This window comes from Mixophyes fleayi, chromosome 2 (assembly GCF_038048845.1).
Source record: "Mixophyes fleayi isolate aMixFle1 chromosome 2, aMixFle1.hap1, whole genome shotgun sequence".
In the NCBI taxonomy this organism is placed as follows: Eukaryota; Metazoa; Chordata; class Amphibia; order Anura; family Limnodynastidae; genus Mixophyes; species Mixophyes fleayi.
This window is the reverse complement of record NC_134403.1, coordinates 377,033,696-377,059,863: the sequence shown is the minus strand read 5'-3', so window position 1 is coordinate 377,059,863 and position 26,168 is coordinate 377,033,696. Positions and strand designations below refer to the sequence as shown.

General features: G+C 41.6%; 1 protein-coding gene across 2 annotated transcripts in view; it reads right to left on the bottom strand.

Moving 5' to 3' along the window:
* The window catches only part of CBS (cystathionine beta-synthase), a 48,800-nt gene that overhangs the window by 7,028 nt on the left and 15,604 nt on the right, over nt 1-26,168 (bottom strand). For both annotated transcript variants that reach the window (XM_075197567.1, XM_075197568.1), the window contains exons 12-13: nt 25,147-25,224; nt 24,936-25,070 (exon numbers count right to left, since the gene is read on the bottom strand). In XM_075197567.1, the coding sequence (XP_075053668.1) occupies nt 24,936-25,070; nt 25,147-25,224 (213 nt within the window). The remainder of the gene's footprint in view (nt 1-24,935; nt 25,071-25,146; nt 25,225-26,168) is intronic.

Below are 26,168 nucleotides of genomic sequence, written 5' to 3'. Positions count from 1 at the left end.
AAAAAAAAAGGGGCACAAGTCTAACCAAAGCAGTATAACAGCAAAAGGGAGGGAATGCAGTGTCCCCCAGATGGACTCGGAGAAAGAGATTTAACGCAAGTACAAAAATCCTTTTGGCCATGACTGTACATCCAATACCCAAAAAAGGAGTTCATACAGTGAAATGGGTCCGAGCCAATCAATGCAATAAAAAATTGTTGCAAAATTTCAAGTCATTAAAGACGTACCAAAATTGAATTTAAAATCTAAAAACTACATTAATGTTATCTATAAACTGAAGGACATCATGTTGTAGCAAAACATACATAAACCTGATCATAAAATAACCAACTTTTTCCCAAATTGATGAAGCCCTGGCCAATCGAAAGACTGAGCCATAATGTGTCCAATCTGGTCCCTCAAAAAATATTGGCCCAATGGGAACACGGAGCCATCTTGCAAAAGGGACCTGTCAGTACACCTATATGCCCAGATGACAGCAACAATACAACACTTTTGGTATCATCTAACGGGTAAATAAACAAATACTGTCTGAGGACACGTATCCTGAGGAGAATAGGTGGGCAGGACACCTAACCTGCCATCTATTTCATAAAGAAAAATTACATAAATAATGGAACGTTACTTTCGGTACGTGACGGTACAATAAGTAAAATAATTATCCCCCCCCCCCTCCCTCCCTCCCACATTGCTAATGTAGGTTTTATTTTTGTATAACTACTCTAAAAATCCTATTGTGTCTTTCTACTTGACCTGAAGTTTGTGGATAGTGTGGTCAATGATACTTCTGATGTATCCTTAGATCAACACATACTTCCCAAGTTACCTGTACGGTGAAGTGAATTGGTAGATATTGGAATACCGACCTGGGAATGAATTTTTAATACTTTCTCAACTACAGCTGCAACATTTGCTTCAGTACATGGATAAGCTTCAATCCATTCTGAAGACATACAATTACAAGTATTATAATGTACAGCATTTTTTCATTTGTATGAAATTGGTTTGTACATCAGTATATAGACTCCAGAGGGTAAATGTATTAAAGTGCAGATTTTGAAAGTTGCTGATATTTGACTACTTTGCGGGAAAAATTTAATCCACCACTTGCCTTTAAAGCCATTACCGTTTTACATTTCCCCTGCAAAGTCACTGAATATCGGCGACTTTCAAAATCTGCACTTTAATACATTTACCCCAGGTAAGTTCAGTAACGGACCTGCCTTTTGCTAGCACACTCATGTTACGTTATACGCTGTGCAACCTGTGCTTCACTTAATATTTTGGTTTCTCCATCATCCACTCTGGGGGACACTGCTACCATGGGGACCTTCTAAAGTAGCCCCCTAAGGGTGGGAATGATCTGGTCTATCAGCTCGTAAAACATTTCTGCCAAAATTGGCATCCAAAGACGCAAAAATGTTGAACATTTTTAAAAACGAGTAAAGGTATGGACAGAGGACCAGGTAGCTGCCCTACACAGTTGATTCGCAGAAGCTTCATGACGAGCAGCTCAGCACGCCCCCTCTGCAAGGGTAAAATGTGTTGTGAGAACTCTAGGCACAGGACGATTCATACTCGTACAGGCATGCCTAATCACAGACTTATTCCAGCGAGCAATAGTTTGTTTGGTAGCTGGCCATCCTCTTTTAGAGGAATCGTAAAAGCACGAAAAAAAGAAAAGAAAAAGAAGAAAAAAGAAGAACACACTTCTTCCCTAAAAGCCGGAAGCACTATCTCTTGGTTTATATGGAAACCTAAAACCACCTTTTGCAAAAAAGACGGGACGGTCCTGAGGACCGCTCTGTCTTCATGAAAAACTAAGTAAGGAACTCTACAGGACAAGCCACCTAATTCAGACACTCTTCTAGCATAAGCAATGGCCAAAAGGAATACTACCTTCCATGTTGCAAATCTCATGTCAGCTGATTCTAGAGGCTCGAATAGAGGCTGAAGGACATCAAGGTCTAGATTTAAATCCCACGGGGCCAACGGGGGAATATGGGAAGGCTGAACATGCAGCACCAACTGAAAAAAAGTACGAACATCAGGCATGGAGGCCAAACGGAAGAAAATAGAAAGCGCCGAGACCTGGACTTTCAGAGAACTTAACCTAAGACCCATCTCTAACCCATCCTGGGGAAAGGCCAGAAACAAGCTAGGCTGAAAAATGCAGGATCGTAACACTTCCTTTCACACCATTGTACATAATTCTTCCACACCCTATGATAGATTTTTGCTGACACCGGTTTACAAGCCTTCATCAGGCCATCCACTACTCTAGATGAGACACCTCTAGATCTCCAAAGACTGTCTTCAACAGCCACGCCTTTAAAGCCAACAGAGTTAAGTCCGGATAATGAAAAGGTAATTGAACGAGCAGATCGGTTCTGAGGGGAAGGGCCCAATTCTTCTGCCATACGTAAGAGGTCTGCAAACCAAAATCTCGCCTTGGCCAATTTGGTGCTACTAGAATCGCTGGATGACATCCCATTCTTACTCTTCGTAGCACTCGAGGAATCATCGGGATTAGGGGAGAAGAAAAAAAAAAAAAAAAAAAGATATCGCAGCCTGAAATCCCACTTCATTGACATCACATCCACTGCTGCCGCCAAAGGATCTCTGGTCCTTGCGCAAAACTTCGGTACCTGATGGTTGTATCTGGATGCCATCAAATCTAGATCTGGAAGACCCCATCCTTGAACCAGTTGCTGAAAAACTTGTGGATGTAGAGACCATTCTCCCGGAAGGATTGCATGCCTGCTTAGATAATCCGCTTCCCAGTTTTCTACTCCTGGAATGAAAAACGCAGATATCGCTGGAACCCAGGTCTCTGCCCAAGACAGGATTTGTTCTGTCACCTGCATTGCCCAGGCACGCTTTGTTCCTCCCTGACGATTTACGTATGCCACCGCTGTGGCATTGTCTGACTGCAGACCAACCAGCCTTCCGTGAAGGAAGGATTGAGCTCCCTGAAGGCCTAGCAACATGGCTCGTAATTCCAAATATTGATTGGCAGAAGAGCCTCCCTGATGGACCAGAGTCCCTGCAGCCAGCGATGGAGAAACACTGCTCCCCACAGACTTGCATCCGTAGTTACCAGGACCCAGTCCAACAGAGCAAAGGATCTGCCTACCCTTAGATGATCCCGAATGAGCCACCAACCCAGGGAATTGCGAGTTCTTCTGGAAAGGTGAATTCTTTGAGACTCCAGATGCCAGGGAGATCCAGACCACTGACTCAAAAAATCCCACTGGAAGACTTGTGAGTGGAATCGACTGTAGGGAAGAGTTTCGATTGCTGACACCATCAATCCTAGAACCCGCATGCCCAACTTCATCGAAGGGCGTGGATGGTCCAGAAATAGCTGAACAGAGTTCTGAATTAAGCAAATCTTTTGCTCCGGAAGGAACCCTCTCTGAAGGATCATGTCGTGTCCATCAACAGTCCCAAGAACACCATCCTCTGTGAGGGTTGCAGATAAGACTTTGGGTAATTGACTATCCTCCCGTGTCGCTCCAGAAAACTCAGGGAGAGAGCAAGATGTTGAGACAGGAGCACATCTGAGGGGCATTTTCTCCCTGGGCACGTAAACCTGCTGCCACAACGGCCATAATTTTTGTGAAAACTCTGGAAGCATTGGAAAGACTGAAAGGAAGAGCCCGAAATTGAAAATGAGAACTCCCTACGGTGAAATGAAGCAGAGACTGATCTTCTTCCCAAATAGGAACATGTAGGTATGCGTCCCGAATGTCTATAGACGCTAGGAATTCCAAGGGTTCCAACCTGTTGATCACCAAGCGAATTGACTCCATACGAAATTTGGTTACCCGAAGGTGAAGATTGAGACTTTTGAGGTTCGGAATCGGCCGAAACGAAAAATCTTGCTTGTGTACTAAAAACAGGTTTGAGTAAAACCCTTTGCCCTGCTGGAACTCTGCAAATAACACCAGCGGAAAGAAGAGAAACGACCGATTGTAACATCGCCTTTCTCTTGATCCCATCAAGAGGCAACGGGGTTTGGACAAAACATTGAGGAGTATGACCCATAATGTCTAAGAAATAACCTCTGGATATTATTCCCAATATCCAAACATCCCTGGTGGAAGCCGTCCACTGATCTTTGAATAATTGAAGGCAACCCCCCACCCCCGCAGCCGCTAGGAGAGGGGGAATTCCCTTCATGCAGAAGACTTGTCTGAGGTTTTGGAAGATGGACGACTCTTAGAATAGGAACCTCTTCCTTTCTGAGATTGTCCTCTGACAGCGAGCTGCTTACCCCTAATAGAATATTGCCCTCTTAAGGCCTGGTTACCACGAAAGGACTGTCGAAAGGAACCAAAACAAGAAATTTTGGGGTTTGGAAGACTTCACAGGTAGAAAAGAGCTCTTACCTCCTGTAGTTTGACTGATCATATTATCCAATTCAGGGCCGAAAAGCAAGTTTAGAAAACCCCATGGTAGCAGTGTCGCCCAGAGTGGATGATGGAGAAACCAAAATATTAAGTGAAGCACAGCATATAATGTAACATGAGTGTGCTAGCAAAAGGCAGGTCCTTTACTGAACTTACCTGGGGTAAATGTATTAAAGTGCAGATTTTGAAAGTCGCCGATATTCAGTGACTTTGCAGGGGAAATGTAAAACGGTAATGGCTTTAAAGGCAAGTGGTGGATTAAATTTTTCCCACAAAGTAGTCAAATATCTACCAATTCACTTCACCGTACAGGTAACTTGGGAAGTATGTGTTGATCTAAGGATACATCAGAAGTATCATTGACCACACTATCCACAAACTTCAGGTCAAGTAGAAAGACACAACAGGATTTTTAGAGTAGTTATACAAAAATAAAACCTACATTAGCAATGTGGGAGGGAGGGAGGAATAATTATTTTACTTATTGTACCGTCACGTACCAAAAGTAACGTTCCAATATTTATGTAATTTTTCTTTATGAAATAGATGGCAGGTTAGGTGTCCTGCCCACCTATTCTCCTCAGGATACGTGTCCTTAGACAGTATTTGTTTATTTACCAGTTAGATGATACCAAAAGTGTTGTATTGTTGCTGTCATCTGGGCATATAGGTGTACTGACAGGTCCCTTTTGCAAGATGGCTCCGTGTTCCCATTGGGCCAATATTTTTTGAGGGACCAGATTGGACACATTATGGCTCAGTCTTTCGATTGGCCAGGGCTTCATCAATTTGGGAAAAAGTTGGTTATTTTATGATCAGGTTTATGTATGTTTTGCTACAACATGATGTCCTTCAGTTTATAGATAACATTAATGTAGTTTTTAGATTTTAAATTCAATTTTGGTACGTCTTTAATGACTTGAAATTTTGCAACAATTTTTTATTGCATTGATTGGCTCGGACCCATTTCACTGTATGAACTCCTTTTTTGGGTATTGGATGTACAGTCATGGCCAAAATGTTTAAGAATGACACAAATATTATTTTTCACAAAGTCTGCTGCCTCAGGTTTTATGATGGCAATTTGCATATACTCCAGAATGTCATGAACAGTGATCAGATGAATTGCAATTAATTTAAAGTCCCTCTTTTCCATGACAATGAACTTCATCCCAAAGACAACATTTCCACTGCATTTCAGCTCTGCCACAAAAGGACCAGCTGACATCAGGTCAGTGATTCTCTCGTTAACACAGGAGAGTGTTGACAAGGACAAGGCTGGCGATCACTCTGTCATGCTGATTGAGTTAGAATAACAGACTGGAAGCTTAAAAGGAGCGTGGTGCTTAAAATCATCGTTCTTCCTCTGTTAACCATGGTTATCTGCAAGGAAACATGTGCAGTCATCATTGCTTTGCACAAAAAGAGCTTCACAGGCAGGGATATTGCTGCTAGTAAGATCACCTAAATCAACCATTTATCGGATCATCAAGAACTTCAAGGAGAGAGGTTCAATAGTTGTGAAGAAGGCTTCAGGGTGCCCAAGAATGTCCAGCAAGCACAGGACCATCTCCCAAAGTTGATTCAGCTGCGGGATCGGGGCACCACCAGTGCAGAGCTTGCTCAGGATTGGCAGCAGGCAGGTGTGATCTGCACGCACTGTGATGCGAAGACTTTTGGAGGATGGCCTGGTGTCAAGAAGGCCAGCAAAGAAGCCACTTCTCTCAAGTAAAAACATCAGGGACAGACTGATATTCTGCAAAAGGTACAGGGATTGGACTGCTAAGGACTTATGTAAAGTCATTTTCTCTAATGAATCCCCTTTTAAATGGTTTGGGGCATCTGGAAAAACGCTTGTCCGGAGAAGGAAAGGTGGGTGCTACCATCAGTCCTGTGTCATACCAACAGTAAAGCATCCTGACACCATTCATGTGTGGGGTTGCTTCTCAGCCAAGGGAGGGCTCACTCACAATTTTGCCTAAGAACACAGCCATAATTAAAGAATGGTACCAAAACCTCCTCCAAGAGCAACTTCTCCCAACCATCCAAGAACAGATTGGTGATGAACAAAGCCTTTTCCAGCATGATGGAGCACCTTGCTATAAGGCAAAAGTGATAACTAAGTGGCACGGGGATCAAAACATCGAAATGGCCCATGACCTTAATCCCATTGAGAACTTGCGGTCAATACTCAAGAGGCGGGTGGACAAACAAAACCTACAAATTCGGACAAACTGCAAGCATTTATTAGGCAAGAATGGGCGGCCATCAGTAAGTATATGGCCCAAAAGCTGATTGACAGTGTGACGGGATCACTTATAAATAACTTATTTGTGGCTGGAACATGTAGAAATAATTTATTGTAGAAATTTATTTCATGTAGTGGTACCGGCACCAATTGATATAATTGCAAATGCACTTGTCTTTTCGCATTGGCATGGGTCTGGTATTGAGATGCATTGACTTTCGGAGATTGAATGTCTTGTTTGCGGTTTTTAACTGCCAAGCAGGCAAATTCGTGGAGGGGATGTGTAAACTCATGTTAATTAGACCTGTTCATGTGAAGCGACCAATACTTCCCTCTAGGCTGAAAGAGCAGGAGGGGGTCATTATATGTGCTGGGAGACTCTCTAGGCAAGTCATCACAGAGTATTTGTGAATTTTGCAAGGGAAATTGTGTTAAAAACAAGGTTATAGAAAAGTTATATTCTGATTTTAAACATTCAATAAAATGCCTGAGACGGAGTGGCACCACGTGAGTAATGTAAACAGGTGTTGAACCCCTCTATCATCATCAACATTTATTTATATACGCCAGAAAATTCTGTATGCTTTACAATTAGGAACAAACATTAATAAAACAATACTGCATAATACATACAGTAAGAGAACCCTGCTCGCAAGCTTACAATCTATGGGACAATGGGAATTTGAAACAGGAGGGCATGTGCTACATAATATTGCACATTGGACCAGCTAGAATGCAAATGTAAAAGTATTGAGTGGGCTGTGCGATCAGTCACACAGCAATGTTGGTCAGAGGGTTGTTGTCTTGTGTTAGCTGTGTAGAGGGTGGTAATAGGGTAACCTAGGGAAATTAAGATGCTGGTTGTGGAATATCATAACCTTGTCTGAAGAGGTGGGTTTTCAGAGAACGCTTGAAGCCTCTAGGCTAAGTTATGTATAGTCTGCATGAAACACCTGGATTGGATAGAAGGCAGGGGGGCTGGCTTACCCCCTGCCAGGAGTTATGTGTAAAACTGTATAAAAGGTGAGCTGTTTGAGCATGTAATGTATCATTCTTGTTCCATTTGACCTGATCACTGGTACCATCAACCAGTGCGAGAGCAAATAAACATCATTTGCTTCAAAGACCTGCTTGAAAACATCTTCAATATTGCTGTAATGCTGTGACCTGGAGAATAGATCCTAAATCTAATCCGTTCTCCCTAACAGCGAAAGTTACTCAGAAGGAACGTGGTTCTGGATGCCATAAAGGAGTCCAGTGATGGCAGCAGGCTCCTCCTACTGCGAAAGGAGGGGCATATTCTGAATAATGAAAGGAGATGGTGGCAAAGTAAGCCCAGCCAGTTCCCAGCAACAATAGTATGGGTGGCATAGGTGGTCCATCCCGTCACAGACAGCATGCCAGGGTGAACTGCTGTCTTCAAAAAGTAGGGTCAGCAAATATTGACTCTGCACAAACTTAATGTATTTGTCAATAATACCCTTTGGTACTTATGAAATGCTTGTAATGTTACTTCAGTATACCATAGCAACATCTGACAAATAGGTCTAAAAACACTAAAGCAACAAACTTTGTGAAAACACATACTTGTGTCATTCTGAAACCTTCACTACCTGGAGCTGAGTTTATGGACATAAAAAGGCATCTTCATTGTGGAACTTGCTATAAACATTTTGGTTATTACCTTTGCAATGCTAGCTATGTGATGTTTTATATAGTTCTTGTTGGTGATATTCCTATTTTGTTGAAGGAAGTACTTTTGTTTTGTAAGTTTATACTAGTTTTCATGCACATCTGTAACACGCGCTCCCTCTCCCACCTTTACGTGTTCTGTACGTCACACCAATAAGAGGCATATTGCGTGCCTACTGCTAGTTATACTTTTAAGGACACATATAGACTTTGCCTCAACTAGTCACTTCTGCAATTATGAATGATAAAACATTGATCCTATATAGAAAAGACTAGAAACAGAGCAACTTCCCTTCTAGCTATGGTAATTGCTGTGTGACTGTATGCGACCTCACCGATGGATCCATCCTATAAAGAATACCATACATAAAACAAAGCTGGTAATGCCAGGCCTTTGTGTGTCTATACAGAGGGCATATAACCGCTGTCACCAACACAATCGCCTCAATCTCATACTCGGAGAGAAGTCAAGTACATGTTCATGTGTCCTTCATTTGGCTGGATGTCACCTTTATACCCATTTAATGTTGGTTAACAAAATTAATTCTGTATTACAGAACAGTCAGTCTCCCTGGAAGACATATAGTAGCCTCCGGGGCCAAGGGGAGGGGGCACTGTAGGGTAACCCAGCTTGAATGTACACATAGTGCCTCAGATATCATGGATCCAGCATTGGTTGTCTGCTAAAGTGCATGCTGAGAGAGTACTGGACTGTCTCAGTCACTACCCCTCCTTTTTGCAGACATCCCCCTGGAGTCAGCCAGCAGCTCTCCTTTTGTGTAGAGGCTCTTAGTGTATAACAGGAGCACAGTTTGCCTCCACAGGACTTTTCAGCAGGAGAAGAGGCTAAGTGCTGGCAGCCAAGGGATTAAACTAGAACCATAGGATGCAGTACTTCCTGAGGAAAATCCCATATGGCAGCGGCCTGCATCATGTATAGCCACTAGGGCATGGTTTGTGCCCACAGTGAGGAGACTGCAGCACCCAGCCTTATAGTAACACTGAGCTACTCCTCAGTCTGCACTTGGCACCCGGACCTGCAATACTGAAAAGCAGGAGATGCAGGCCTGGTCTCTGCTCTGGGGTAGTAAGGCATCTGGGGGGGGTAGCATCCCACAGTCACAGTATTAGATGAAAACGCAGGTGCATATGCAGGATTGGAGGAAGCCACAGACTCTGGAGGAACGGTGGGGGATAAATAATGACAGCCTACTGTACAATGTCAGCAGGACCCTCTTTGCACCATCCAAGAGTATTTTATATGGAAAAGTGCATTTAGAATGTACAGTCCTACCTATGTAATAAAAGTACAACCATGCAATCAGCAGTGGCTCACAGGTTACAATTCTCTGTGCTTTCTCCGATGCACCAAGTTATACTCGAGGCGTCACTATTCTTAGAACCTCCTTAAAATCATGAATCATGATCTGTTGTCAACGATCAAATATTTATATTCCTTTTACACCAATAGCTTTATTATCGTGCTACATGCAAACATGGGATTATCAGATGGTAATCCGTGACTATCAACACCTAAATAAAAGCGGGAGATATTATACGGATAGAACGGTCAGTGTTATTTTATAGCTAAAGTTTGATTATAAAACAGCCAATTTTGTGTTCCACAGTTGATGCAATGTACAAGTAACCACTGTGACACAGGCACACTTCAGGTGATGTACACACAAACACCTTCTTACTTTTTACTTTGCTATCATTGTCAGGATGGTAAAGTAAATGGACAGCATAGGGTTCCACACTCTTTCTTGTGACCCTAATGCTAGATAGACAGAGACCAACTCCATAGCTGCTGGCCATTATCTGGCATCAGTCACCACTGAGCAATAAAACAAACAGGTTTAAATAGTTTACACTCCTCCCATAGCCCTAACTTGATGGACAGATGACACACCCACCTTGCCTTTAAAAGGCAATTTGTTGCAGGTGCTTTGCTTTGATTGCAGACACACCCTGTCAGGCTGCTGTGGAAAATGTTTTTTTAAACCACTTCAAAACATGCAAGTTAATTCAGACTCTTTACTATTATTCTGTCACATATCCTTCACCTATATCTTTAACTTAAGTGAACCACTGTACAAATGTGCAACTGTTTGTAGCCTTTCTCTGCAGATTGCCAGCTAAATACCTGTCTCCTATTTTTAGCCTGTGGCAAACACCTCCCTTTGTTACATATCCCTTCCCCTCACCAAGTACGGGGGGCGCAGACTTCACATGGAGCGCAAATTTCCATGACTCTTCTGCATTTTTATGCAAAATCCCCAGTGTACGTTCAACTGTGAATTGGAAAGGTTGCAGTGCCAAGAATCTGCAGGTTACCTTGGCATTTACCTCCCCGCAATGATGCATGATCCATTATCAAGGAGAATTCTCTGCCCAAGAGCTAATAGCACACAGCTTCTGTGGCCCATTTTATGGCAAGGCACTCCTTGTATATTTTGTACCCTTGGAATTATCTTCTGACTTATCGCAGGAAAAAGGATGGAATAGAACATCTTGTCCTGTGGCTAAGACTGCAGCTAAGCCAACACTGGAAGCATCAGTTTGGAGAAAGAACCTCCGGGTAAAGTCCAGTGCTCCTAGTACTGAAGAAGAACAGAGGGCTAACCGAAGATCTGGCCAAACTGTTTCTGTCAGACCAGGCTAATCAATCTGGACTTTTCTTTAACAAGTCCATAAGTGGAGCAGCTGTGGAGGCGAAATGGCTCACCATTCACCCATAGTAACCTACTAAAAAAGGTTGTTAAATGCCAATTCTTTTCCAGTCTTGGCTAGTTTTTGACCGTTTCCACCTTGTCTAGTTGGGGTTTTACTGCTGTTTACTTGTCTTCTTTCATAGCTATGACACACTTTTCTAGATTAGCTGTTAATTGAGTAGACCTTAATGAAGCTTAAACCACTTTGACTTTAAGAGGTGAGATATAAAAGGTTTAAGGAGACGGACATGGTAGGTTTCTTACTCCCTTCTCCCTTCCAATTGACGGACCCTGTTATTGACAGGACCGACAGCCTCCAAGACTTTATAGAGACCTTGCCAGTGAACGAAAAGTTTGCTTTCCTGGGTTGGGTCCTTGTCCCCAGGCTTGAAAGATCGAACTACAGCACTTCTCTTCTGCCATTCCCGAGCCTCTTTTACGTGTTGTTATACAATGGGACACATCTTTCCCAGCCTCTCTTACACTTGGGACACTAATTGTACCAGATTTGGCTCCTTAGGGTATTACTGCTCCCACCCTTCCTTCAACATATCCAAGATACCCCTGGGCTGTCTCCCCAACAATAATTCAAGTGGACTAAACCCTGTTGAGGCCTGAGGTACCTCATGGATGGCACACATCAAATATGGGATAAGAGTCTCCCAATCTTTTTTTATTTATTCCTGCCATGTGCTTTAATGTGCGGTTAAAGCGTTCCAATTGGTCCGTTTGTGGATGGTATATAGAGGTGTGAAGAGCAGTCACCCCTAACAACCGACACATCCTTCTTCAGTATGAACATGAACAAGGTGCCCTGGTCAGTGAGAATTTCCTTGGGAATACCCGAACATGTAATCAATACAAGTTCTTTAGCTATGGTGCTGGACTTCATGTTCCGTAGGGGATATCAGGTTGCATAGTCAAGCACCACTAATATATATTGATGCTCACGAGCGGATTTCTCCAGTGGCCCCACAAGGTCCATAGCTTAATGTTCAAAGGGGACTTGTACTATTGGTATAAGAGGTGCCCTGTACATGGGTATAGGACAGGTTCTCTGACAAATGGGACAGGACAGGCAATACTTTTAAGTCCTCCAAAGGAAACAAAATTGGTATTGTGGACCAGTCCGTATCCCACAGCGATGCTTTGGATTATCCGTACTTCCCCGCACAAGAATACTTTTGTAGAAATCCTGCCGTGACCCCCATGATAGCATTCCAGATTGGCCGTTCCCAAAGATTGATGTTCAGATGTTGTGGTTTCTTGGCAGATTCTTGAAAGCCAGGCTCACAGAGTACCTCTCCTCGCCCCAGAATAAGTGGATAGGACAGTTCAGTCGCTATGGCAGCCACCACCATAACCATTTGGTTTTAAAGTGTGATTCGCAAAAAAGTTCTCTTATGTTCCTTAGTTGTCCCCTGTATGCACAGTACCTTCACCATGGGCAACCAAGCAGTTATGGTTTCAGGCAAGGCAAAGCTGGAAACCAATGTAAGCTCACTCCCAGAGTCAACCAAAGCTAGGACAATATTTTGGTTGATATGCACAGTCAACCAGAACAAACAAGGACTTGGTGATTTGGGAATAATAGTATAACAGCTTGGCTAAGCAGGCCCAACATGTCCATGGGTTCCGGAAGTTTAGGACACTTGACCCTGAGGTGGCCTGGCTCGTCACAATTCAAAGCAGTTCAGACTGGACAGCTTTGTAACTGGCCCTCTGTCAATAAACAGTTTTACCATTGGACATGGTGGCAAGGATTGTCAAACCTGGCTTTTAGCGCGGCATTGACACAAACGCAGGTGCTTTGGTCATTTGATGTAAAACACAAAACCTCTACCACTGTGACATGCTCTTCATACATTTGTGGGTCTGACTGCAGCACTCATCTATGCAGACAGTGATTCAGCCCCCAGATGCAGTGATCACCAAAACTTCAATAATCCAAGTAGGTGAATTCTTCTGTGGCTGCAGCCATTTTAAAAATTTTGAGAAAACTCAGCCAATTGTGCTATGACTGGTATGTCTCTCATAGCACCACTCGTGATAGCACTGGGCTCGGCCTGGCCCCGAAACCACAATGCAAGCCTATATCTCTGACTTTAAGAACTGATAATCGGCCAAGTCCGCATCAAGATCCATATAAGCTCCCTGAGCGTCAGCCCCATATTCAGGAGGACAATTTGCCCTTTTTGCAGCTCTCTCAAAGGACACCAGATACGCTTCTATGTCAGCAGCTGGTGACATTTTCTGCAGAGCGGGAACAGGTGGTTGATTTCTGTCACGCCTCACCTGGACTTACTCTTGCCTTAAGAGCCTGGCGTAGCACCTGAACTTGCTGCTCTTGCTGTGCAGCAGCCACATTCACGAGGGCTCTCAAAATTTCCTCCATGTTAATGTCTGCGCAGGTTGGGTAGCAGCAGGGCCGTAACTAGGCTGTGCAACAGGGGCGATCGCCCAGGGCACAACGCTGAAGGGGGGTGCAATTTCAGAATATTCTAGGTTCATTTGGTTAAAATTGAGTGCTAGGGGGGCGGCATTTGTCTTTCTCGCCCCAGTCGCTAGAATTCTAAGTTACGGCTCTGGGTAGCAGAAACTTGCTTTCCTGCACATCCCACTGCTGACACCACTTGTGACACAGGCACAATTCAGGTGATGCACACACGAACATCTTTTTGCTTTTGACTTTGCTGTCAATTTGCTTTATCATCCTGACAATGAAAGCAGAGAGTTCCACATGCTTGTGACCCTAACGCTAGACTCCCTAACCTCTGTTCATTATCTGGCATTTGTCACCACTGAGCGATAAAACAGACAGGTTTAAGTAAATAGTTTACCCTCCTCCCACAGCCCTAACGTGATAGACAGATGACACATCCACCTTGCCTTTAAAAATGAGTCCTCTGCAGGTGCTCTGTTTTGATTGCAGACACACCCTGTCAGGCTTATGTTGATAAATCAACCACATCTCTATATAATATATCCAGATGGTCTCCCATCCAAGTATTGACCAGACCCAATCCTGCTTAGAAAAAACAAACCAAAGACACCTGGCGCACGGAGAAATGATATTCAAACGGAGAATAAGTGTAAAACAGTGTCTGCAGCTGTAGAGATCAATGAGATCTCAAACAAAGGGAAATACAACAAAACAAACAACAGCGCTGGCTACTGTTGTACACATAATACACTAATTGATCCGTGTGGTGGAAATAAAACACTTTAATAATAAAAACAAAACATGTAATATAAAACCATTACTGGCCAGTGAATATTGGACTAAGCTTATTACAGATCAAATGGAACTGTTGCAACAATAAAAATCGTTCAGTGCAGATGGTGTATGAACTGATTAGTCACTCAAAAATAAGGTGACAGAACATGGAAATACCATTGTCCAATGACCCGGTTATAAGAGCACGAAGTGGAGCAATAATGAATATAGAAGTGTGGCCACACTAATGATGTAAAAGATGAATAACACCGTTGATAAAGCAAACACCACTTCAGTATCTCTTACACATGAATCCCAGAGGTTAGGTGAACGCCGTTACTTCCGAACGATGAACACTCTTAAAGGTAATTGATGTCACTTACTGCATATGCAGTCAGCGCAATACAGACCTGGTCCGATGATCAGTCCCGTAATAAGGTCTGTAAGCGCATACACCTCATTAGATAGTGAGACTCCGTAGAGCCCTCGGTGGAGCCGTAGCTGTGAAAACCTGTTCCAAATTGGAAAACTTCAGTAGCAGCTGACACAGTCGTGACACCACAAACGGATGAGGATCGCACGGCTTGAAGATAAAATCACCAAATGACAACCTCCAGGAGATCAATGTGAGCAGTAACAGGGTCAAGGAGCTGCAATATCCAACGGCTCAGTGAAGTATCCAAGTTACCCGACGCGTTTCTTCACCTGCCGGGTGATTTCATCAGAGGAAGTGTTCTGCTACAATCCAATACCTCTTTATATATCCTCATTATAATTAATCAGTCTACAGCTGATTCAAAGTGTGCACTTTATACCTTTAGCATGCTTATAATGGGATATAAACATTCAGTAATCTCCATTAAGATATTGAAACATCTCATATATATATAAAAAAATATCTCATAAAAATTTTAGGAATCTATCTATCTTACATCTCGATATGACCTCCTTTATCAGGAAAACTTCCCACCCTTATTCTCCAGAATGCAGTCTGATTTGGCTTCCTTGAACAGTCTTATTATCTCGTGGCTGGGCAGGATCATAGCAGTCAAAATGAATATTATACCTAAATGGTTATATCTCTTTTAAACCCTACCAGTTGCTGTCCCTGCCACCGTCCTATCTAATATCCAGAAAGCTTTGACTCGTTTCATCTGGAATCACAGACCCCCAAGGGTCTCGTTCAACGTTCTGAAAAAGCCCATCTCTGGTGGCGGCAGAGGTCTACCTGATATCAAACTATATTATCTGGCTTCCCATTTCTCCCAAATTGTTGCATCATATGCCCCCTCGGGTTCCACCTTGTGGCTTGACCTAGAGGCGGCATATATAGCCCTTCCTGATTCTACCCCGCTATGGGGTTTACCCCCTATACACCGCCCCCCCCCCCCTTCTAAACTACTCCCGACTACTAAATTTGACATTAATGTTTGGGATTCTTATTCCTTTAAGTTAAAACTCACATCTGCCCTTTCCCCCCTGACTCCCATCTGGTTCAATCCTATATTCCCTCCTTGCCTCTCCAAGGTAAGATACCGCATTTGGACTCAGGCCGGCCTTAAATTTCCACAACTCCCGCATGAAGCTGATTGGGAGAGGGATCTTGCCCCCCCCCCTCCCCCAGACGAGGAGGCCTGGGAGGACATAAGACTGGGGATAGCCAAAAGATCCATATCGACTAAACTAAAAGACATCCTAGAAAATGTATTATTGTTGGTATTATACCCCCACCTGACTACATTCAATGTTCCCTTCCTCGTCACCTGACTGTTGGCGGGGTTGTGGCCACAGGGGATCAATGCTACACATCTGGTGGACTTGTCCAGTTATTACTCCCTTTTGGGACGCGATCCATGGCTTTATCAACACCCTATTTGAAGCTCCCGTGGCAAAAGACCCTTGGATTTTTCTCCTCTGTTATCCTCCCCCAGACCTTGATAAATTTTCTAGGAAACTTACTGCACATATCCTTACAGCCGCCAAATCCCTTATAGCCCTTAATTGGAAACGTAGCTCCCCTCCGTCTCCATCTGCTCTCAAAAAGCAAATTTGGCACGTAGCAGCCATGGAACAGATTACTTACTACTTACACGATAGAGGTTACAATTTCAACCAAGTGTGGGCTCCTTGGCAGTTTGCAGAACATTTCGTTCCCCTCTGACCCTTAACAATCTCATCATGACCCGTGAGTGGCGATCAGGACTCTGCTCCTGTTTAGCCACTTTCTGATTCTCTAACATTTACATTATACCCTCTCTTCAATCACATATCTGCACCAGCCTTTGTGGTCCCCTCCCCTTCTAACTCTCCTTTACCCTCACCCCCCATTCTACCTTTTGTATTATTTGCTTATATACCTAAACAAAAACAAGAATAAAAAAAAATAATAAAAAAAAATGGTCAATTTATGTTTCAATCTATTGAAGGGCACCTTCGCTGGTCCCTATCACAATGTTAATGTTCTTATATGTATACACTTTAGATGTTTTGTCCACATACTGTGTTAACTCTTTATTGGTTGACCAACCAAAATAAAGAATTAAAAAAAAAAAATTCTCAATTTTTTACAACTCATATTTAGCATAACAACCTCACGACACGGATCATATTTAGTACATTCAGGATCCATAAAAATGACAGAAACCCAAATTCTCACACCGATACCATAACCAAAAATACATACATACACACATATATATATATATATATATATATATATATATATATATATATATATATATATATATATATATATAATTTATACAAATATATTTTCCTTAGTGGGTCTTGATGACTGAAGCTCAATTAGTTTAATCAGAACCGGCAGCAACCATGTGTAGATATGCAAGGCATATATAATTCCAAATGCATTGTTCAAATAAAAAGCCATCTCCAAAATTTGTTGCCTATAGCAACCAATCAGATTCTAGCTTTCATTTATTTAGTACCTTCTACAAAATGACAGCTAGAATCTGATTGGTTGCTATAGGCAACATCCCAACTTTTTCAAACCCGCATCTTAGTAAATCTAGCCCTTGGTGTCAACTTTATAACAGCTAAATACTCAGACAAATAGGCGCCCGTACGAGCACCACATAAGGATACCAGAGACTATGGAGTGTGCGACAAAGAGTCTTGTATTCTCCAATATATAAAACCTAATCAACCCCAATGGCAAGACATATATATCATATATATATATATATATAGGGAATTAATTCTCATGTACCCATGAGTAGGATACCAAACTAAATGATCGAGATCAAGACAGCACCTCATTTAGCTCAAGCGCTTCATTAAGTCCTCTTGGGCTCAAAGCGTCCAATTGATGGATCCAGAAGACCTCTTGTGTACAAAGTCTTTTAAAGTGGTCACCTCACCTCGTGGTCTGTTTAACGTGTTCCAAACCACATATAGTCAATCTTCTATTCTCCCATTATGAACCATATTAAAGTGACTGGGAACACTGATTGGTCTTCCTATTTAAGATGTTCCTCCTATGCTCTAAAAATCTCAATTTCAATGATCTGGTAGTTCTTCCAACATAAATGAGGTCACAGCTACATTTCAAAAGATTAATAACATAACACATATTGCAGTTGATAAATCCCCTCACTTTAAACGTCTTGTTCATATGGATGATCTGTCACCTTATTGTTGATAAAAGTACACGTTAAACATCTATTCAAACCACATTTGAAACAACCTTCTATCGGTTTAGGAAACCAACTACCAGCTGATGATATCTTATCCACCTCGTTCCGTATACCTTGAACCAAACTGGGTGCCAGTAGATTTTTTAGATTGTTGTTCCTCTTAAAAATGATCTTAGGATTTTGTGGTAATATTTGTCTAAGTGACTTGTCCTGTTGAAGAATGGGATAGTTCTTTGTAAAAATCCTCCTAATTTCCCCCGACTTGTTGTCATATTTGGATATAAAAGGCAACAAACCCTTGTGTATCAACTTGTTCCTTTCTCTGGTTCTTAGGCCCATGGGTATTCTCTTTCTGTAACACGATATCCCTCTCTAATACGGACACCTCTTTCAAAGCATTGTTCAGAATAACCCTTCTTTCTGAAGTCCCCCAACATGGACTCTGCTTGTAAATTGAATGTTTCTAGTGAAGTGCAGTTTCTCTTAAGTCGCATTAGCTGACCCTCTGGTATGTTGTCTCTCCATTTCCTATAGTGTGAACTCTTATAGTGCAAATAACTCACAACATCAACTTTCTTCTTATAAGTGGAAGTCACCAATTTCCCATTCTCGATATTCATCTGTAGATCTAAAAAATCCATACTAGATACATGATAACGACTGACAAACTTCAGATTATATTCATTATTATTCAGAGCAGAAACAAATGAAAGTGCACATGACTCTCCCCCTCCCCATATAATAAATAGGTCGTCAATGTACCGGCCATAGAAAACCAGGTCCGCGCCGAACCCGCCTTCCCACACATGGGCTTCCTCAAAGGTGCCCATGTACAGGTTGGCATAACTCGGCGCGAACCTGGTCCCCATGGCCGTACCCATAATTTGCAAATAATAACTGTGGTCAAAGAGAAAATAATTGTGGGTCAAAATAAATTGAATGGAATCAACAATAAACTTTCCATGTGCACCCGTTAGAAGAGAGTCTCTTGATAACAACTGTTCAATCACTTGAATACCCTTATCATGCGGTATGTTACTATAGAGAGCCTCCACGTCCAGAGTAAGGAAAGCGTAATTCTCTTTCCATTCCAAATATCTTAATTGGTTCAATAAATGAAGGGAATCCCGAATATGTGATTTGAGTTGAACAACTCGGGGTTGTAGAAATGTGTCTACATAAAAAGAGAGGGAGGAAGTAAGGGATTCTACCCCCGATATTATCGGTCTCCCTGGGTGGGTAACTGCATTTTTATGTAGCTTTTTTAAATGATAATAAATCGCTGTAACTGGATATAACGGAAAAAGAAATCTAAATTCGTCTCGATCAATTACCCCAGATTCCAGGGCTTCATCCAATAACATCCTTAAACTTCTTTGAAAATCCAAAATGGGATTAGAGTGTAATTTCTTATAGAAGGCTAAATCAGTAACTTGTCTATACCCTTCATTGATGTAATCTTTAGTATCTTGGACCACTACCCCTCCTCCCTCATCTGCTGCCCTAATAACTATTGTGGAATCCTTTCTCAATTCCTGCAATGCTGTTCTTTCAAGTTGAGTAAGGTTGGGATGATTATAGCTAGTTTTTTCGCACAACTCCTTAAAATCTCTTAGGGTCATCTGATAAAAACATTCAATCTGTGGTCCGTTACATGAAGTGGGAAAAAACGCAGACTTTAACTTAAATCGCTTAAGAGGTGATTCTCTCCCATTTAAATTTGCAACATCATAGATGAAATTGGGTATTTCTTCCCTTACTTTCCCCAAACCTTCACTACTCAACTCTTCTAATATGTGAAGGCAGTCAAGATCACTACTGTCTAATACAATCGGACTCAAATCTGAATCAATTTTCTTAATACTTTTGTTGGCAAAATATTTTTTCCTACATAAGCTCCGTACAAACCGATTCAACTCAACAAAAAGTTCAAATAAAATGGGTTCTCTAGAGGGAGCAAAATTTAAGCCCTTACTTAAAAAGGGATAGTTCAGAACTATCAATTTTTTGGAGGAAAGATTAAAAACCCCCTCAGCATTTATCTCAATCTCGTCCTTCTGCCTACATCTCTTTCCTCCTCTCTTGCCTCTGGCCCATCCGTTGTGCGTTTTGGTGTTCTTTCCCTCAATGGTTGATACAGATTTTGATGAACAAAATTTCTGTGTCTCACATCTGGGTTCATCTCTAAAAAAGAATAAACATCTAGATCTTGTTGTTGGTTAAACCCCTGACTGAAGTTAGCCACATTACCCTGAATAAGCCTAATCTTTACTGATCTTGAAAGCTAAATCAGGATTGAGTCCGGTCAATACTTGGATGGGAGACCATCTGAATATATGATATATCCTCTTTCTTCCTATATTGATAAATTAACCACATTCATATAAATGAAGAAAGAATGTAAAGACCCTTTATTGAATCTGATTGTCCTCTGCCTGTTGATGTAAGCATAACTCCAGGGGGGGATAATCATAAGACACCTATCCTTTCAGTATATACGTCATGGGAGTGCTTTAATGATTTTATGGAACTATTTTGATTCACTTCATTATATATGTTACATGTGTCTATGGGGAATTTTCCTATATGTTTTTCTGACATTTAGTTTACAACTTGTATGACAAATTACTGAGCGCCATTGTACAAACCATTGTATGTTCGAACTGCGTTTGTTCAGGGCTGCTATGGTTGTTGAAGCGCCCTAGATCTAATTTTAATTTGCCACTCTGTCAGGCTGCTGCTTGCTGTGGAAAATGTTTTTTTTTAAACTACTTCAAAACATGTAAGTTAAATTACATGGTTTACTATGATTTTATCACACATATGTCCTCCACCTGTATCTCTTCAACGTAAGTAAACTACATACAGATGTGTGACCGTTTGCAGTGTGTTTCTGTAGATTGCCAGCCAATTACCTAACTCCTCTTTTAGAAGACTGCGGCAAATGCCTCTTTGTCACACTACATTACCGCAAACACAGATCAAACATTATATGTACTAAAGGGTCTGATTTTACATACATGCACTCCCTTTATGCACACTGAGAGGATATATCTTCTCTATTCAGAAATTGATAAGCAGCAACAGAATACTAATTCATGTATCTGAACGTCCATTCCTCCTAAACCAACTTGTAAACACATAAGACTTTCATGGTGAAGTATGTCAAAACCATAAACACTTTAATTAAAGTGGTCTGAAGAAGTCTTTGTATAATGAAAAGTCTCTTTGTCCCTTGACACCGTGTTGAAAGAATGGTATTAAAAACACGTGTTCATCATGCACTTATCACACTCCTCATGCCAATATGCTTACAAGAATATGGCGTTTATCAAGCCATATGATATAATCCCATGTGGAACATCTCGCCCGATCTCATCAGAATCAGTAGAAAAGAGATGAGATGTTTTTGAATATTATTTGATCATATATTTTTCTTTTCGAGGGACAGATCTATTTTCACTAATTAAGAACAAACGGATTGGATCTTTTCTCTGTGGTTAATAGATAGACATGTTTGTATTAGATAGGAGTGCTTACTATGTATTTATACTTACGGAGATCAGCTGTTGAGAACGGACGGAAAAAATATGTTGCCATAGGAACCCTCAAGCCTTGGCTTTGAATCGCAGTGGACTTAGAGAGAATATGAGTGTCAAGCCTCTCTTTCACATAGGAAGGTGTAGATGGACGTTCCTTACCTTGGAACAACTATAAAGACTACCCGATTCCACAGCTAGTTATTCTGCCTTGAAAAAGACTTGTTATAAGTCGAAACGCGTTGGTTAAACTGATTCAATCCTTTGGACTCACGATACGGAATCGAAAGGGGTGATTACAACTGGCGCTTATGAGCTGCCAGCTACCCGAACCAGTCCGTTTCCCTGAATCCTATTTGGTACAAGTCTGATTTTATTTTATGTTCTACCGATTCTGATGAGATCGGGCGAGATGTTCCACATGGGATTATATCATATGCCTTGATAAACGCCATATTCTTGTAAGCATATTTTCATGAGGAGTGTGATAAGTGCATGATGAACACGCGTTTTTTTTATTGAAATACTATTCTGCTTTCAACACGGTGTCAAGGGACAAAGAGACTTTTCACTATACAAAGACTTCTTCAGACCATTTTTATTATAGTGTTTATGATTTTGACATACTTCACCATGAAAGTCTTATGTGTTTACAAGTTGGTTTAGGAGGAATGGACGTTCAGATACATGAATTAGTATTCTGTTGCTGCTTATCAATTTCTGAATAGAGAAGATATATCCTCTCAGTGTGCATAAAGGGAGCGCCTGACGTATGTAAAACATCTTTTTTCTTTTTTATGTTCTATTTTGTTAGAGATTGGTGATATCTATTTACATACTGGGCAGCAAACCAAGCGGAGAGCTAGACACAAATTCCCCACTTGTATATGTAAAGGGTCTGATTTGTTTATATGCACATATTTATGATTGTTGTGAATGAAATATGAAGTTTTTATATTAAAATGTTTCCCCTCTCTGTATATTAATACTTGCATGATAGTTATATGCTAGGATAGGTTACTTAATTGGATGCTTGATGTATTAAGGATATACTATATTAGGACATTAGATGAGAACACCATCACACCCCGGGGTCCCCTGACTAAGTCTGCCCGACAAAGCATGTAGGAATTTTATCTTATCCCGTATGCTTAACAAATACGCACTATTCCTGTGATGGTGAATATACACGTTAGCCCCCTGTGATTCTCCAGACGTAGCTCCATTTCTGTTCCCTCTATTTTCGTGTGATCGCTGCTCTGCTATCTTTCATATTCTACAAAAAACAGATTGCGCAAATGATGTTTATATATAAAAATATATGTACATATAATAAAAACCAGACAGAAATTCAGCTATCCAACAAACTGATTCACAACTGGATACATGTGTAAACAATAATAGAGTATTCCAAATATTATCACATATGGCTGTGAGCAGACACAGGCGGTCTATAGATGTATAATCAGCGAATATCCTATGCATGAAAAAACTCTCAAATAGTTCCACAATTTGAACAGATCCGCAACCAAACAGATTGATATAAGGTTGTTTCTTAATATTGTGAACACAGATTCCGTTCCAAGTTCTTATTCCAGTGGATTAGTTCACTAATTCTGATAATAATGTTCCATAAAACAGATATATTGATGCATAAATTCACACGTTTTGCATACTTCTGTTTTGTAAACTAGTAATGCGATGTAGGCATATGCAGCTCATCCGCCGTATAGAAGGTTAATGCGGCTAATATAGTAATCACCACTCTACCGGTCATAGATGAAAATGTAGGGCTTACCCGCCTCAAGAAAGATATAGATCCTGGACACCTATCCGAAGGTATAAGCAGCTTGTTAGAGTCCGGACTGTGCCTGGGTATGGTCTTGTCTCCGACCGCAGCAGTACTGCTTGAAAAAGTCTGCTCAAACAGACGAAACGCGTTGCAAGTTTACTCTCTACCTTATGAGTATGTGCTCATCCTTAGCCTCATTGTTATTATGAAGACTCTGTAACATTGTCTCTAAGAGGCGCTATTTGTATATTTAGAGGATCCACGTTCCTACATCTGATTTGCAGTCCGGATACTTTTTTGTGATGCGCACCACACACAGGCACAGCCTGGATCAGAAAGCCGCTTATGCGGTCAGAGACAAGACCATACCCAGGCACAGTCCGGACTCTAACAAGCTGCTTATATCACCGGATAGGTGTCCAGGATCTATATCTTTCTTGAGGCGGGTAAGTCCTACATTTTCATCTATGACCGGTAGAGTGGTGATTACTATATTAGCCGCATTAACCTTCTATACGGCGGATGAGCTGCATATGCCTACATCGCATTACTAGTTTACAAAACAGAAGTATGCAAAACATGTGTGAATTTATGCATCAATATATCTGTTTTATGGAACATTATTATCAGAATTAGTGAACTAATCCACTGGAATAAGAACTTGGAACGGAATCTGTGTTCACAATATTAAGAAACAACCTTATATCAATCTGTTTGGTTGCGGATCTGTTCAAATTGTGGAACTATTTGAGAGTTTTTTCATGCATATGATATTCGCTGATTATACATCTATAGACCGCCTGTGTCTGCTCACAGCCATATGTGATAATATTTGGAATACTCTATTATTGTTTACACATGTATCCAGTTGTGAATCAGTTTGTTGGATAGCTGAATTTCTGTCTGGTTTTTATTATATGTACATATATTTTTATATATAAACATCATTTGCGCAATCTGTTTTTTGTATTATATGTGTGGTTTTAGAGGATTGGCACTTCCTCTATTGATTTGCTGCATTTGTTGTTTTGTTTTATTTTTTCAAATGCCAATTAGCGCCGGAGACTCAATATATCTTTCATATTCTGTAACTCAGAGGGGTGAGAAAATGTGCCCAGAACACCATCCACATACAACACTCACATATGTTTGAGGCCCATCTTTGATTCTGCCATCTTGATTTCTTACCTGACGTAACCAGCGTCATGTACAGTTTTATTTACTTGAAGGTGCTTTGGAATTTGCAGACCAGATAAAGTGCCAAACATAAAAAAAAAACCAAAAACCTGCATTCACACCTCTCACATTAGAACATGGTTTGTCCAGGTGCAAAAGTTGCTCCAAACTCTAAATGATGCCATAAACGCATCTCTAGGAGGTTACTCCCTATTTTCTAGTACAACCTGGAGTACGTATGTATGCGATGGGATCTTGTATCTTCAGGGTGGATAACACAGAATTGTCTCTCTTGCCCACATTAGTCTACAAAAGCTACCAGGCTTCATCGGCCAGATCCCCTATGCAGACAATCAGGCATGGACTGGATCACCCCCCTCCCCGACAGATCATTCACCCACTAATTACAGTCACACTAAATGCTCATGTAAAGAGTAAGCGAAAGCTACTAAGAAAAGTCTAAAAGGTTACCGAGATTAAACTCACCCAGCCTCAGAGACAATAGGAACCTGGTCGAAGCCTTTCTCTCTGAGAAGTTGGATGGTTTGGCTGCAGCTCACAGATGGAAGGACAGTCAGCGGGGCAGAAAGAGACAGAGAGGAAACTTTGACGTTCCACCACCTGAGGCAGATACAGAGAAGACATCAGTACAACACGAGAGGAATCTAAGGATTATTGCACAGAAGACGGATCTTACCAAGGATTGCTCCCCTCCAGATCTTCCACCGTCAAGAACTGTTTCTGTGTCATCCACTTATCACTCAGGAACTTTGACCTGACACACAGGAGAAACAATGATGAGGGACATTGTGTGTTTAAAGGGTCCTGTAAATACGCTATATAGTGCATACACATAGAATTATGGCACATGTACAGTAATATGATCATACAGCAGTATGGTTACATGCAAATATCACACCTATAGTAACTATACATAACTGCAAACACATCCCCCTCCCTGACCAGGTCACCAGTTGTATGTATGATGAGTAGACAAGCTGCGGTGTCTCCAAGTGTCAACTAACATCTTTGCAGACACACAAGGGTGCTGAGGGTAGACTGAACCCTGCTACATATTCCCCTGAAAAGGAGTAAGCATCTGCCAATTTCAGGCAAAGGACACGGGGAAGGGGGGGGTCCAATGTTTAGGAGAGAATTTCAAGCCGCCATACCAGTCAAGTGTTTCTTCATAACTTTACTCCACAGTAAAGAGTGGAGCAATTGGAAGCCACGTGCCCCCACTTGTATCGGTGTCACCCCACCACATTCAGTGGTAAGACTGTGACGAGTGTGGACACAGAACCGCAACATCCTGCAAACCGAGGGGACAAAGGTTATGGAGGAAGAGGCCATCGGACCATTGTGGACTGACACTAATAGGGAGCAGCCTCGGCTGGATGGCCCACAGATGGAAATGCCACAAAAACATGGTCTATGGGAACAAAAAACCAAGTTCCAAGTCAACTGATATAAGCCCATGCCTCCTTTCTGGTGTTCGACAGGGAATGGGGAAATCTTTGCTTTCTTGCAAATGTTTAAGTCAGGTTATAGGACTATAAGGTTCCAGAGGACAATTAGGCAAAGGTCTTGTGGGAAGATTTTCAGCGAGGCTATTGCCACCTGTACAGCATTAACTGTGCCACAAAAACACATTTGCAGGAAGTAAAGAAACTGAGGCGCTACACCAGTACACTGGAGTCATATCACCAGGACATCTGG